Source organism: Eleutherodactylus coqui, chromosome 1 (genome assembly GCF_035609145.1).
Source record: "Eleutherodactylus coqui strain aEleCoq1 chromosome 1, aEleCoq1.hap1, whole genome shotgun sequence".
Classification (NCBI taxonomy): Eukaryota; Metazoa; Chordata; class Amphibia; order Anura; family Eleutherodactylidae; genus Eleutherodactylus; species Eleutherodactylus coqui.
In genome coordinates this window covers 269,383,601-269,399,479 of record NC_089837.1, presented here as the reverse complement: position 1 = coordinate 269,399,479, position 15,879 = coordinate 269,383,601, and the positions used below count along the sequence as shown (strand labels likewise).

The window sequence follows — 15,879 nt, the reverse complement described above, 5'->3', positions numbered from 1 at the left end:
ATGACTTTTGGGAGGCTCATCAGCTTAAAGGGGTTGTCTCGCGGCAGCAAGTGGGGTTATACACTTCTGTTTGGCCATATTAATGCACTTTGTAATGTACATCGTGCATTAAATATGAGCCATACAGAAGTTATTCACTTACCTGCTCCGTTGCTAGCGTCCCCGTCTCCATGGCTCCGTCTAATTTCGCTGTCTTCTTGCTTTTTTAGACACGCTTGCGCTGTGCGGTCTTCTCCCCTTCTGCTCGGTCCAGCCACGAGCGGCGTTCTGGCTCCGCCCCCTTCTACACATCATCGCGTAGCTCCGCCCTGTCACATGTGCCAATTCCAGCCAATCAGGAGGCTGGAATCGGCAATGGAACCCACAGAGCCCATGGTGCACCATGGGAGAAGACCCGCGGTGCACCATGGGAGAAAACTGCAGTGTATCCCTGGGAAAGGACCGGCGGCCATCTTAGGGAGAAGATTTTTTAAAGTCCTTATTTCGTCGGATCGGTGAGTAGCAAGCGGTTTAAAAACCGCTTTAATTTGCTATTTTATGCCAGGGGGAATGGGGTAATGTAAAATTTTGAGGTTTGCCGCGAGACAACCCCTTTAAGAAGCACTGCTTAATGGGATATTTTTTGTTCTAACTAAATTTGGACCATGTGCACATGTATTTTAAACTCGGTATTGAGTAGCAGACATTTTTCATTGCCTTGGTATGCTTTACAAGAAGCATTTAATCAGAAAAAACTAATCTACAATATTATTAACAAAGTCCATCTAAAAGATTTACAGTGATCCCTCGCTATATCGCTGTTCAAGGACTGCGGCTTCAGTGCATTGCGCATTTTAGATAGACCATATATAATTTTGTTTTTGCTGAGTTATTCGCTATATTGCAGAATTTTGCGGTACATACAGTACGCCACTAGTGTTTGCAAATGTGAGATTTTACACGGCACACTATTGCCTGATGGAATGTGTTCTGTATCCTGGATGCTAATTGGCTCACTGATCGTAGCATTGTTCTGTTTATTCACTTTTGCGATTGTTTGGCTGTTCAGCCGAAACATTCATTGGTGTAAATATAATGTCGCTACTTGGCAGATTTTCAGGTATTGCAGGGGTCTCTGGAACATAACCCCCGCGATAGACGAGGGATCACTGTATCTAGTACTTTAAAGTGGTTTTCCAGGACTGCACTATTTATGACCGAACCTTAAGATAGGTCATTAAAATCTGATCAATGAGGTCAGCTGCTCAGGAACCCTGCCAATGAGCTGTTAAAAGAAGCTGTAACACAAGGGCAGGCACCACGGCTGAATACAAGTCCCCAGCCATATGTTTCATAGTAGCAATGCCTGGTATAGCAGTTCAATCCTATTGGCCTCTTAACTGTATTCCAGTACCCAGTCATATGTTTCATAGTAGCAATGTCTGGTATAGCAGTTCAATTCTTTTCACCAATGAACATGACATTTGTCCAAGTGCCTTGATTTCTTCAAACAGCTGCTTGGTGGGGTCCTAAGTGGTGGATTCCCATTGATTGAGTATTGATAACCTATCTTAAGGATAGGCCATCAGTATTATAGTCCTTAAAAAACCCTTTAAACATGTAAACAAAGAACCCCCTTCCCTAATCCAATGGGAAAACAAAATGCACCAAATATACCACTTTGAGGAACTCACAAGTTGGGAGAACAGCACCAAAAAATACATTTCTAATCATCCGGTCATCATGAATTGATTTTAAAAAAACAACCAGAAGGTCACAATAATATCAATCTGGTATCCTACTTCCTCTTAACTCAAACGCTAACACAAACGCATGCCACTCATCTATTGAGGCTCTTCTCCCCATCCCGAACAGTCTTCTTCTGTACTCTGGTGGCCAGCGATTGAAAAATCCCCGCCTCCAGAAAGCGCTGTTTCTGATTGGCTCAGCACTGTGACCAATCAGAGGCAACGCTCAGCCATTCATTGAATGACAGCTGAGCACTGCCTTTAATTGGCTGTGACCAATCAGAAGCAGTGCTTTCTGGAGGCGGGGATTTTTCAATCCCCTAACACCAGAGTACAGAAGAAGACTGTAGGGGTCAGAGAGATGAGCCAGACAGCGCTTGTAGGTGAGTTAACTTTTTTTTTTCTACAGCTAGGGATAATTTTTAGGGTAGGGTTTATATTTCAAGCTTCCCCCTCCTCCCCGAAAATAATCGCTGCGGAGGTTGCCTTTATCCCATTGCTTTCAATGGGGTGGCAGCAGTAACGGCCCCATTGAAAGCAATGGGATAGCTTTGAGGTCCTCTGCCACAGCTGTGACAGCTGTGGCAGGGGATTCTTTCATCCCTGCTAGAGTCCCCTCATCACTGAACACTGACAGTGCTGTCACAGTGTTCAGTGATGAGGGGACCTTCGTGGAGCAGCTGCTCCAGTGAACTGACAGTTTCATGTGCTGCACGTATGAAACTTTGCCGTTCACACTTTTTCTGCTGATGCGAGCAGCAGGTTTTTTTCGTGCACAAAGGCGCGTGCAAGAAAACACGCTCGTCTGTATGAGGCCTTATTAAGCATTTCTTAATAAAAGGAGATTATTAAAAAAAATACATGTACGAAAGCCTGTTAGTTGGATGATAAAACCATTTTTTACCAACATTTTCTTTTTATACCTTTTTGGATTTCTTTCCTTTCTTTCCCCTTTTGTTTGTGTTCCTTCTGGTTTCGTCCTCTTCTTCATCATCACATTTCGAAGACCCTGCCAAATATTTTTCACATTACAAAATTCCACCTTCACAAACATTACTTATTTCTTGTCAATTCTTTGTTCATAATATAAAATGCATTAATTTTCTTATATAGGAGAGATTTGTTCCGAAATTAAGGTGCCACTCCAGTGAAAACACATTGTTCAATGACTGCACCCCTCAACCGATCACACCCTGGACATCTCATATGTGTATTGCAATAACTTCCATGGAATAGTGTGTCCAGTTCTAGGCACCCCACTTTAAAAAAGACATAGACAAGCTGGAGTAAGTTCTGAGAAGAGTTACCAGATGGTGAGTAGTCTGCAAATCATGTCCTATGAGGAACAGATAAGGGATCTGGGAATGTTTAGCTTGCAAACAAAAAAAAGGCTGAGAGGAGACTTAATAACAGGAGGTCCCTTCCAACTCTACCATTCTATGATTCCCATCAGACACTATCTTGATTTTTAGATTTTTCTCTGCTTTTTCTTCCTCTATTCTGTGCTAGCAATCTCATGATGGATCAACTAGAGCTAATACCATCTCTGCCTGCTGGGAGGGCAGTGAACATATAATTACCTTGTCATTTCCTTCACTATAACTGTGTGACAGCAGCATCTAATCATCAGCAGTAATTGAACCCATCCTCTTTCCCCATGAAGAACATGTGCAGTATATTCCATAACAATTTTAGCCAACAGGAGGTTCCGATGAAAAAGTGACTTCTTGAGAAAGCACAAAGCTATGTAATTCCCAGGCAGTCACAATGAGATCACAGTCACAATGAGATTACATGACTCAAATGAAGAGAAGGTTTCCAGGAATGTTCAGATAAAAAGGAATAACTAAACAAGATAATACTAGCTGACATATATACTGGGGAACTCAGTGAGTTTGAATCCTCACAGTGCTCCCGATCTTCCACAAAGCTGGCTTATCAGTATATCTCTGAGGAAATTCCTTTATAAATTTAGGAGCATGAACAATTTTATTCTGCTTCCTAAAAAACTTTTCTCAGGACCATACCCTCACTGTTCCCTCTTCCCAAACTGTGCTCTGCGGTCAGGGGCTCTGACCAAGGGTTAATGGTAGCAAACCTATAGCACACATGCCGACAGCTGCTCACCACTGTAGTGATTACCATCAGGGGTGCCGCAGCTCCCTGATGGTAATCATGCAGCAACGCTGATCCTGGTGCACACTATGACGTCAGTGTGAAGCTGGGATCCTCCTCCCCTAAGCCCTCTCCTCCTTGGTTCCTCAGAAGAGGACAGGGGATGAAACATTCCAGCTCACATACTGATGTCAATATGCACCAGAGATCAGCACCAAGCAGAGGAGGAACGGTGCTAACTGCAAGGAGGAGGCAAGTATATGGGTTGGGAGACTATTATTACTGCAGCTACTGAGGGGGTTAATATTACTGTGTGGGTTAATAAGGGACACTATTACTACGGGGGCCAATATACAGAACGCTATTACTACTGGAGCTACTATTCGGGTCACCATTGCTACTGAGGCCACTGTGGGAGCCGCTATTACTACTGGGGCCAATATAAGGGAAGCTATATTACTACTGGGACCAATATAAGGGACGCTATTACTACGGGGGCCAATATAGAGGATGCTATTACTACTGGAGCCAATATAGGGGGTCACTATTACTACTGGGGCCACCAATATAGGTGATCACTATTACTACACTGGGCAGATTTGATACTGAATTTACAGTAGCTGTAGCAGCAAAGTGGATGACATTTTGAAAAATCTTATCTAAGTGCTGTGGAAAAAATCTGCACAAAACCCGAGCCGATATTGACATGTGGTGCAGGATTTAATACTGCGGCATGTTAATTTTAAATATAACGTATATCAATGGCCCATACAGTGCTCCAGCATTCATCCCTGTTTTGTTTAGTTTTTTTAAAACAGTCCCGTCCTTATTATTTTTACCTCCGTCGTTATAAAAAGTTGTGATAAGCCACGCTCCAACCCTCCCCCCCTTCCTGTCCGGCTTTGGGGCTCCTCAAGAAACTTTTCTTTTAAAAAAGGCTCCATGGTTAAAAAAGTTTGGGAACCACTGCTTAAGGTATGCGTTCTGTAAATGATAGTTAAAGATTCCAAATATTGCAAAACAGGCAGAGGAATTTTGGTATGTTGATCCTCATTAAGGCCTTAGTCACACGGGCGTTTTTTCCCGCGATTTGCGGATTGCATGACGGATGCGCATCCGCAAATCGCGTGACCAGGCCAAAAAAATCGCCCGAAAAAACTGCTCCTAGCCGCATTTCAATAGAAACGGGCCGGAGCTGTCCAGCGCATTGAATTCAATGGAGCCGGCAATACAGCCGGCTCCATTGAAAGCAATGTGCTGCGGGCGATCTCACGATGAATTGTCGGGAAGGGCTCAAATGCATAAGCCCTTCCCTGCAATTCATTCAGAAATGTGTAAAAATAAAAAAAATATATATACTCACCTGGTCCCGGCAGACCGAGCTCAGCCGCGGCCGGCGGCAGTTCTCCTGAACTGCTCTCTGTAGTATTCAGCAGCCGGGGATTTAAAATCCCCGCCTGCTGAATGAGCTGCCTCTGATTGGTCACAGCCTGACCAATCAGAGGCAGCTCTCACTCACACCCATTCATGAATTCATTGTGAGGGGTTAATTCTAGATTTTCCCTTGTCTTAGAATAAATAAGAAAATACATTTAATTTCTTTTTCCAAATTTACTTCTTATCTATCCTGTTCCCACTATGTGACCCTGAATCTGTTCCCATATGCCTTATCAGTTCTCTCCCATGTCTTTTTCCTTGAGAAACTCACTCCTTTCTAAGAAGCCTGTCCAAGGACATTATGTTTTGATACAGTTGTCACCGGGCATTGATGTATTGTTCCTGTAAGAAATGTCTTTGAAAGATATATTGTTCATTAAAATTTGCAGATGTTTAGCGGCCTTGGGCATGCGCAGTAATCAAATAACTACGTAAACAAATTTCTTCTATAAAGTGTAACCTCTGCTGAATAAACCTTCACTTCGCTTATGACAATCCCATGATGCATGTGACTGTCCATTTGCGTCGTCCATGAGTACTCATATCTAAGACAGCATCAGCTCAACGGTCTGTTTGACCCCCCACATTACTTGGCGCCCAACGTGGGGCAGAAGTTAACTCCTTACCTGCAGCCGATACCTGATGACCCTGCCTGCCGACCAGCCGGACTAGAGGCCACGGGACCCCAGATCTACAAAACACCGGTGTAAGGTAAGCCCTTGACTTACCACTCTAAGATCTGGGTTCCCCGGACTTCAAGTCACATGTCGACAGACGGGTAGTTGCTGCATGTTTATAGCACACTTCTGCCTGTTATTTACGGTGTTCTTAGTAACCGTGCTAGACGGAAGAACCCTTGTGTATATTGCCATGCTGTCTGCTGTGTGCTGTAGAAAGTATTGCTTTTTGCTGAACTCATAATGTTAGCTGTAATTTGTAATAAGATTACTAAAAGCCGCCCAGTAAGGCAAGCTGTGGTCCTTTCTCTATCCCCGTAAGTATAGTAGTAATATATTCGTAATATTGATTGCGAATATCCTGCCCGTTGCGGACGTGGCGGAAGGGACTGAAAAGTCCAAAGTATTTCTGCAGTTGTGGACTTGCAGAAGAGAATATCCTGCCAATACTTGGCAGGAGGGCCCTAAATAAATATCCTGCCCATTGCGGACGTGGCGGAAGGGACTGAAAAGTCGAAAGTATCCTGCCAGTTGCAGACTCGGCAGTAGGGACATCTGTAGGAGATAAGTCCATAGCTAGAATGGGGTCTCAGACTTTCCTGACACCCATTGAGATAATAAGATTGGGGGAAGGGAAGGACATCTGTAGGCAAGCCTATGAAAAATATAAACAGACAGGTAAAACGGCGAGAACCTTTAACTATGAGTTCTGGCAACAGTACGAGGAAAAACACATGCAGGATATCAGAGATGCCGGTCTAGGAAGAGGGATAGAAACCATAATAAAATATAGCAAAAAGGTAAATGTAGAACCATGGGATTGCGCAACGAGGGATGACGGCATACTTGTGTACTCACCCCCGGTGCCAAACCCGGCTAGGATGTACCCGATCCTACCAACCGCGGACAGCTCCGACATTCTTCCTGACTATCAGAGTTGTACCGCCACAGTCCCACCAAAGAAGTCCCAAAAAGGGAAACCTTACTGGGATTGTCCCAGGTGCGGTCAACAAAACCCTTTACGAAGACAAATGGCTTTAACTATGTGTAGATGGGAAAAGAATGAAGCCATTGAATGTTATTTTGGTAGGCTGCAATCGAAGGCTAGGGACGCGTTCATGCAAGGCATTGGCCCATCATTGGCAGATAAAATAAAAGCATGTACCCCCGACTGGCGACAAGCCGAGCCCAGGGACTTGTATAAAAAGGCAGTAGGGTTTGCTATGGATGAAAAGCGCCCTACAGTGGCGGTTAAATACTATAGCAACCAGGAGGGGAAGGTGCAGCTCCAGGACAGACCCAACAGAGAAACACGCAAGTGTTATAATTGCGGCAAGGTAGGCCACCTGGCCAGGGATTGCTTTCATAAGTCCCGGCGATCCCGCCCCAGTATCCCTACCGTGGAAACAAAGGACAGAGGCACTTAGACCTTTGAGCCTGCTTCCATATGAGGTGAGGAAGTGCCCTTCCTTATAGACACTGGGGCTACAAATCCTGTCTCAAAATTCACGTGAAATATGAGAAACGTTCAAGGCAAGGAGTATGCCTATATGGGAACAGCTAGAGAAATAGCAAAGGTCAGACAAAGCAAGTTAGCCGTGGGGAGAGAATCTAGCAAGTTGTTGAGAAAAGCAGGTTAGAATTTTGGGAATCTTAGACCAACAAGTTTCGAAAAGATTCAGAGATAAGCAAAGGTTGGGTAAAGTATGTTAGATAAATGGATTGAGGCACGTGTAGATACGGCAGTTATCAGAGAAAGGGAATTCTTTTATAGTTTGTGTTCCTTTGGGACATAAAGCAAGTTCATGCAGAATCTGTGGATAATTATGTGTCAAATAACCAATATTGTTTGTCTTCATGTAATGTAATCTAATCTTTGTTATACGTTTAGTCTTCTTTGTCCTTTTTTTTATGTGTTTAACGATTCCTCTGCCATCCGGGTTTGATAGTCTGTGCAGAGAAATATACCTCTTGTTGTTGCTAATGATTGGTGTTGTTTGGAGTCTGGATGTTCTGACTGTTTTTCCAAAAATCTTAGTTATTGTTCTGTTCCATAGAGATATAAAAATTCAAAGTCATATAAGAAAGACAGACGTTGAATATATTATGTGAATTATGTGGTTTTAAAAATAGAATATATATATATATAGGGATTTTAAGATATATATTTTGCTTTTTATGTAAATGTCAGTTCTGTGATTGGTTGGACGTGTGCATGATTGCAAAATGTGTGTTCTTTTTTTTTTGGAAAAGAAAAATTAGCTATACAGTGGTTGTTGTGGAATCCGATATACTTCTCTAGTGTTACAAACAGTTAAAGTTTGACTGATTCCAGGGGGAAGTGGGAGTGATTGAATGCATTTGTTTGCAAGATGAGGACAGTTGCATCATACGCATTACGTCCTGTGAACTCTTACTAACATTTGAATGAGACTTGACCGCATGAACGGATGAGAATTAATGACCCGTGTTCAGACTGTAATGAATGTAAAATGTGTGATGTAGGCGTTGTGTGCTGATAATTTGGAAGCCTGCCAACAAACCACAATTATACTGTTTCTGAGAATGCTCTATAGAAGAAACGTGCAAACGGCCATACCTGTACTTACACCTGCTGCCAAACTCCGCACCTTTCTGGGCCTTGTTTTCATACTGCCGCCCATGGGTCCACGCTGTTTCCGCTCTTATGCAACTACTCTAGGACTGCCTTTCAATCATTCTTCTCTCTCTCTCACCCCTGAAGCTCATTTCTCACCCTTTTACACTTTATCCTTTTTTCTTTTCTGTACTGAATTTTCTGGCCATGTGACGACAGTATTGATACAAAGGCACGGAGGACACCCACGGCCAACTGGATGCTACTCCATGAAGCTGTATCCAGTGGCTCGAGGAGCTCCCTCATGTGTTTGTGCGGTGGCAGCAGTACAGGCAATGGTTAACAAATCTTCGGAGTTGGTATTGAACTAACCCCCCCTAGTGGTCCTCACCCCCCCCCCCCCATGACATCCGGAGCATATACACGCAAGTGCAACCCAAGCACTTATTTCTGGCCCGTCAAATCCAGCTACAATGTGCTCTTGTCATTCTTCTACTACCTTGAACTCGGTTACCCTTCCAATTAAGTACCCTAGTTCAAAGGGGGGGGGGGGAGTGAAGATATAGGTGATCTAGGTATTGCAGGTCAGCTATTTAAAAAAAAAATAATAATTTTTTTCTCTTCTTGCAACAAGGTTATGATCTATTTGAAATAGAATACCAGCCTGATTGTCTAGCGGTAATCGGTGAAAGGGGTTTCAGAAGTGCCAATTCAGCTGGCAGAAACTGAACCGCTTGAGGTAATTTTTAAAGGGTCGCGATGCTTCACGCGCTTCCTTGTGCTGGAAGGTCCTGAAAGCATATTGAGAACTGACGTGATGGGACCCTTGGGATGTTGTATCAAACTTCACCCGTCTGGTGAGGCTCGTATACACCCCGGGTCTGAAAGTCACCCGACCTTCTGTCGGATGGCAGCAGACCAAGCGACACCTCTCCCTGTCCTCACTCTTATGCACGCAGAGGAACAAGCTCTTAGCCCCCTTGGTCCGTCAGTACCCTCTGGCACATGTCCAGGAAGATGGAATTGCAGACACTGTCTCTTCTTTATGTTAACTGAAAGCCCTTGTTAACAATGCATATTTTTAGTTTTTTGTTATAGATGGTACCAGGGGTGATTGACGACTCCACACTGGATATGCAGTGGTCACACAACAAGATGTCCTAAAAGCAGAATGCCTCCGCATGTCCCAGGACAGGAAGCGGAATTACAGGCCCTCACTGAGACGTGTAGAGTGGTAGAAGGTAAGACGGCAAACATTTACACTGACTCCCGGTATGCATTTGGCATAGCTCATGACTGTGGCCTAACATGGAAGGCCAGACAGCTTGTTACCTCAGCAGGACAGCCAATTAAGAATGGTGCAGCGGTGCAGAGTCTCACGGAGGCCCTACTTACTTCTACCTGACAAAGTGGAAAGCTCACACCAATTCCTACAACAGAGAAACAAGAGGCAAAGTCATCACAGACCACGCAGCAAAGGCAGCGGCCCTCAAGCCGTGGAAGAAAAGAAGAATTTAACAATAACTTTGGACTTGACTAAACCTTGGACTTTGATATGAACTTGGACTTTGATAAAAACTTTGGACTTTGATATGCTAAAGACTTTACAGTTACAAGCCAGCAAGAAAGAAAAAGACAAATGGGCTAAATATGGGAGCAGCAGAAATGGGACGGTGTATGGCGAACAGTCAACAGCACTTGCTCACCACGGTCCCTGTGCCCCATGATGGCCCCATGAAGCAGCAATGATGTCGACGCTTGAACGAGGATGGGTGGCTCCTGGGTTTTCTGTAGCTGCTGCATCATCTTTTGTCCAATTTTACATGATCTTTGCCGTAAGCAACAGGGCAGAAGTAAATTTGCCACATAACACTTGCCTAGACCACTCTACCCATTTCAGGGATTGCAAATTGACTACACTCAGCTCCCACTTGTTGGGAAGTATGAATACGTGCTTGTTGTTGTTGATGTCTTTTCAGGTCGGAGACCTACCCTGTTACCAAAGTAAATAAGCAGGTAATCGCACAGGAGCTGATGAATGAGGTAACCTGCAGATATGGGGCACCGGAAGTGATTGACTCAAACAAAGGTACACACTTCACACCTGCAGAGTTTAGGCAAAGTTAAAAGACTAAATGGTACGCTTAAGTTAAAAGAAGTGTTGTTTGGCTCTATGCCAAGATTGGGGCTGTATCATCCACAGGCCCTACAGCAGGGCTATGACATAGTAGCCGGATATGTAAAGCACCTGTGTGACCAACTAATGGTAACCCAGAATCTAGTCTTTTTCTCCCATTCCAGACCCAGACAACCTAGAGGGATCTCACTCCCTACAACCTGAAGACTGGGTGGTCGTAAAGAGGCTTGTCCGGAAATCTCTAGAGCCCAGACTCGAGGGGCCCTATCGAGTCCTGCTGATCACACCTACTTTGGTAAAGGTTGAAGGAATTGTTGTTTGTTTTGGGACTAATGGACTTTTCACGCCCTACCTTTGCCCCCCCCCCCCCCCCCCCATGAGAAGGAAAATGAAAGACATTTTGTTTATTGATGGACTTTTGGACTCCTCACTCCATGCTTCGCCCTTGTGAGAGGGTGCAAAAGGACAATGCCCAGAACCACCTTGTTAGACACCACCAAATACTGGTAGATGGACTGAACACCTCACAGGTGAAAGACTGTTGGACTTGTACACACACCTGGTGCCACTAGTTTTCCTTTCTTGGCTGTTCCTGTTCCGTCAAAAGAACTGTTTGCATGGACAAATGGAAACTCAGAAACCAGAGATAGCTGGTGGGGTAACACATTTAGTTCTTTGAACCCTGCCAATTGGTTTTCTGGTTTAGGAGGTTGGTTCATGGGGATTCTACAAGGTATATTACAAGTTGTGATGATTTTATCATGCATTTATATAGCAATTAAGGTTATAATTTCATGTATTTCTAAATGTACTGAAAAAGCTTTCTCTGCGCCGATATGAATCACGTGTTTATGGACTAGGAGTCGTACTTGTCTTGACTCCATGTCCAAAATGGGGGAATGTGAGGGGTTAATTCTAGATTTTCCCTTGTCTTAGAATAAATAAGAAAATACATTTAATTTATTTTTCCAAATTTACTTCTTATCTGTCCTGTTCCCGCTATATGACCCTGAATCTGTTCCCATATGCCTTATCAGTTCTCTCCCATGTCTTTTTCCTTGAGAAACTCACTCCTTTCTAAGAAGCCTGTCCAAGGACATTATGTTTTGATACAGTTGTCACCGGGCATTGATGTATTGTTCCTGTAAGAAATGTCTTTGAAAGATATATTGTTCATTAAAATTTGCAGATGTTTAGCGGCCTTGGGCATGTGCAGTAATCAAATAACTACGTAAACAAATTTCTTCTATAAAGTGTAACCTCTGCTGAATAAACCTTCACTTCGCTTATGACAATCCCATGATGCATGTGACTGTCCATTTGCGTCGTCCATGAGTACTCATATCTAAGACTAATTCGGAAGCAGACAGCATCAGCTCAACGGTCTGTTTGACCCCCCACATCATGAATGGGTGAGTGAGTGCTGCCCCTGATTGGTCCCTGCGCTGAGCCAATCAGAGGCAGCACTCACTCACCCATTCATAAATTCATGAATGGGTGTGAGTGAGAGCTGCCTCTGATTGGTCAGGCTGTGACCAATCAGAGGCAGCTCATTCAGCAGCCGGGGATTTTAAATCCCCGGCTGCTGAATACTACAGAGAGCAGTTCAGGAAAACTGCCGCCGGCCGCGGCTGAACTCCGTCTGCCGGGACCAGCTGAGTATATATTTTTATTTTTATTTTTACACATTTCTGGATGAATTGCAGGGAAGGGCTTATATATTTAAGCTCTTCCCGACAATTCGTCCCGCGCTGGCCGGCAGCCCATTGCTTTCAATGGAGCCGGCTGTATTGCCGGCTCCATTGAATTCAATGGGCAAACATCATTCTTCTCTGCCACAGCTGTTACAGCCGGCCCCATTGAGCGCATATAGAGAAGAGAACAGGAATCGCAGATAGGTGCGATCTGCGATTTCTGTTCTATAATTTATCGGACGAGCGCATAAAAAGTGCTCATGTGTCCGATACCATTGCAAAGCAATGGTTTTATAAAATCGCCGGGCGCATGCGCAAATCGCGCGAAAAAACGCCCGTCTGACTGAGCCCTAAAATGTTATTTTAGCTTTTTCATATTCAGAACACATATTATAGCTTTTCAACTGGATGAAATATTGTAGCTTATTCCAATAAATTGAAAGAAATTCTACCTGGAAAAGAAATTTGTTGCTCACTGAGCAGACACTTGCTGGAGTAGATGGAAGGTCCTCAAAAACTATTTTAGGGAAATAGCATGTAAGCTTAGGGCAAGGACCTCCAAAGTATTATTTTCTGAAATACTATCTATACCATGTGCCACACCAGAAAAGTAGAGGTAGATTAGGGAGGTAAACTAGTAGCTCAAGAGGTTGTGTAGGAAGGAGAAGTTCATGTGCAGAATGTTCTGGACATTTATGAATGGTCTATGTATGTCTTGTGCTTATGTATATTGTCAGAGCTGCAGCACTGAATGGGTTACTGTCTGGGTTATGTCTGAAATGTATCTTTGGTATGTCATGTGACCTTGTTTTATATATGTGATTGCAAGGTGCATGAGTGAGGTCTTTCCATCAGCCTTCTGCTTGGTATACTCAAGTCTGGAGCCTGTCTGCACACAGACACCTTTAGTTTGTGTGTAGGGAAGATGGAGGAAGCTGAGTGGATGGCAAATGTGGGTCTTGAGTACCTTCTAGCCAAGCTCTGTCAGTGAAAAGCAAGAGAGGAGCTGCAAGTCTGAGAGACCACCGCGCAGCGCTGAGTTTATGTTCCACCCTGTGAGTGTGAAATGGTAGACAGTTGGAGAGTGCAAGATGACTTGTGGCTGGGACCAGAGAACCACAGATAATTAGGCCTGTGTAATCCCTCTGTCCTCCCGTGATTCCTCCCTGTCACACCACGAGTCCCCCTGCACCAGTGTCTTGTCGGGGGATGTAAATTGTATGGACAGTTCTCCACGTTTATTCAAGTTATTTTGCAAGTAAATGGCTCTATTACCCGTTACTGGTTTAGCCTTTAAAGATCAACTCTGTGTGCGTGGACTCTTTATTACATTGTCTAAAATTCACCACAGAGGACGGAACGGTGGCATCACACGTGGCAAGAGGTGGGTTTGGGTTACCCACTTAATAGCCTGTCCTCGGCCCTTGGACGTGTCCCTGGTCACCCTCTGGGTGTGACAAGGCCCAAACTCTACCCCGCTGTCTTCTAGGCTGGGGCCCACTCCTCGGATGCTGCAGGACGGAGCTATCTTGGTGTCATGAACAGGATGGAGTCTTCGTATCTGTTCTCACAAGATGGAGAGCGAAAGTACCTCCGCTATCATTTCCCAGACCGGAGAAGAAAAGTTTGTGCCCATGTCTGGAATTGTGAATTACTAATTAGCCAGTCCGCTGAGCCTTCTGAAGAGTTACCAGAGGGGCAAGACTGAGTTCCTGCTGAAAAGTTATGCATAGCCAAGAACATTCTTCATCTACACCTCATTCATATGTTGCCAGGATGCGTTATGCCCTGAGACAGGGACATGTGGAGTTACTGGACTCTCTTGTTACCTGACTTACATGTTCTAACTGTGGGTGAGAAGACTGATTTAGACTCACAAGATGGTGCCCATCCTTTTTCCTCTACTAGTAGTCAAAAGCCCGCAAAAAAATCTCACCACAAAGTTCCCACGGTGGCAGAGGAAAAAGTAGGGGGGGACAGCAGACAGTCTGTCCTCGGCCCCTTGGATGTGTCCCTGGTCACCCTCCGGGTGGAAAATGGTAGAGCCCCGTGACAAGGCCCAAACTCTACCCCGCTGTCTCCCTGGCTTGGGCCCAATCCTCGGACGCCTCAGAGGGATGTGGGTTGCTGGCGAACTGGGCCGACTTAGCTGTTGGCTACAGGTTGTATCGTAAGGATGGGCTGCATCTCAATGTGGAGGGTGCAGCTGTATGGGGAAGAAGGTGGCTAAAAGGTTGGAGGAATGTTTAAACTAAGGATGAGAGGAAGGGCAACCACGGAGATAGATGAGAAGATGGAAGTCTCAGATCACTGTCTATGCACTAAGCAAAGAAAATGGGGGTGGAGGAGTTAGTACAGTTATAACTGGCAGAACAGATAATAGGGATACAATTAAAAAATGACAAACTTTCTAAAATGGATGGTGAATAATGCTAGAACTCTGACCAGTAACCTGAAAGTAATAATGTCTGAGGAAAACTGTGACATAATGGGAATAACAGAGGCGTGGTTGGATGAAAGCTGTGACTTAGTGGTTAATTTACAGGGGTATAGTTTGTTAAGAGGGGATTTAAAAAATGGGGGAGGGGTTTGTCTTTATGTAAAGTCCTGTTTAAAGCCCACACTATGGAAGATATATTTAAAGGAGATGAACATGTGGAGTCTATATGGGTAGAGATAAATGGATGGAAAAACAATAATAAAATCCTCATAGGAGTTTTCTATAGGCCACCAAATATAACAGAAGCCATCAAAAATCTCTTACTTAGGCGAATAGATGAAGCAGCAAAATCACAATGAGGTAATTTTTATGGGGGTCTTAATAAATTTCAACTTGTCTTTCAATAGGGAGTTTTATCAGGAAGCCACAAAAATACTTACTTTAAAAAGGCGAAGTTCAATCAGCTTAGCCCCTTCCCGCTATATGACGTACATTTACCTCATGCAGCGTCGGGGTATGTAGCGTCGGGGCAACCTCTCATCATACAGCATGGGCGTCAGCTGTTTATTACAGCTGACATCTGCGGGCAATAGCTGCAATCAGCAGTGTGGCTGTTTGCGGCTATTAACCCTTTAAATGCTGTAAATTCTGAAAGCGGCATTTAAATCCCCCGAATGATGTTTAGGGGTCCCGTACGCCCCCCCTCGCAATAAGATCGCAGGGAGACGTGCAGGTGTCATGGCAGCCGGGGTCCTTCTGAAAGGCCCCAGGGCTGCCTTAGCAGACTGTCTATCAATAAATCCCCCATGGGGTGGCTTGATAGACTGCGTGTCATACTGCAGAAGTAATCAAAGCATCACTAGTTGTAGTCTCCTGGGGGGCTAAAAAATATAGTAAAAACAAGATCAATAAAGTCTTGATGATCGTCAAAAAAAAGTATTAAAAGTTTTTGCCATATCTATACTAAAAAGGTTTAAATCATAAAAAATACATATTTGGTATCACCTGGTCCGTAAAAGTGCAATCTATCAAAGTAGCGCATTATTTCCATGACAT

General features: G+C 44.2%; 1 protein-coding gene across 1 annotated transcript in view; it reads right to left on the bottom strand.

The window, feature by feature from the left end:
• The window catches only part of LOC136581912 (tubby-related protein 1-like), a 116,172-nt gene that overhangs the window by 58,885 nt on the left and 41,408 nt on the right, over positions 1-15,879 (bottom strand). The window contains exon 3 of the mRNA XM_066582617.1: positions 2,651-2,736. Within this exon, the coding sequence (XP_066438714.1) occupies positions 2,651-2,736 (86 nt within the window). The remainder of the gene's footprint in view (positions 1-2,650; positions 2,737-15,879) is intronic.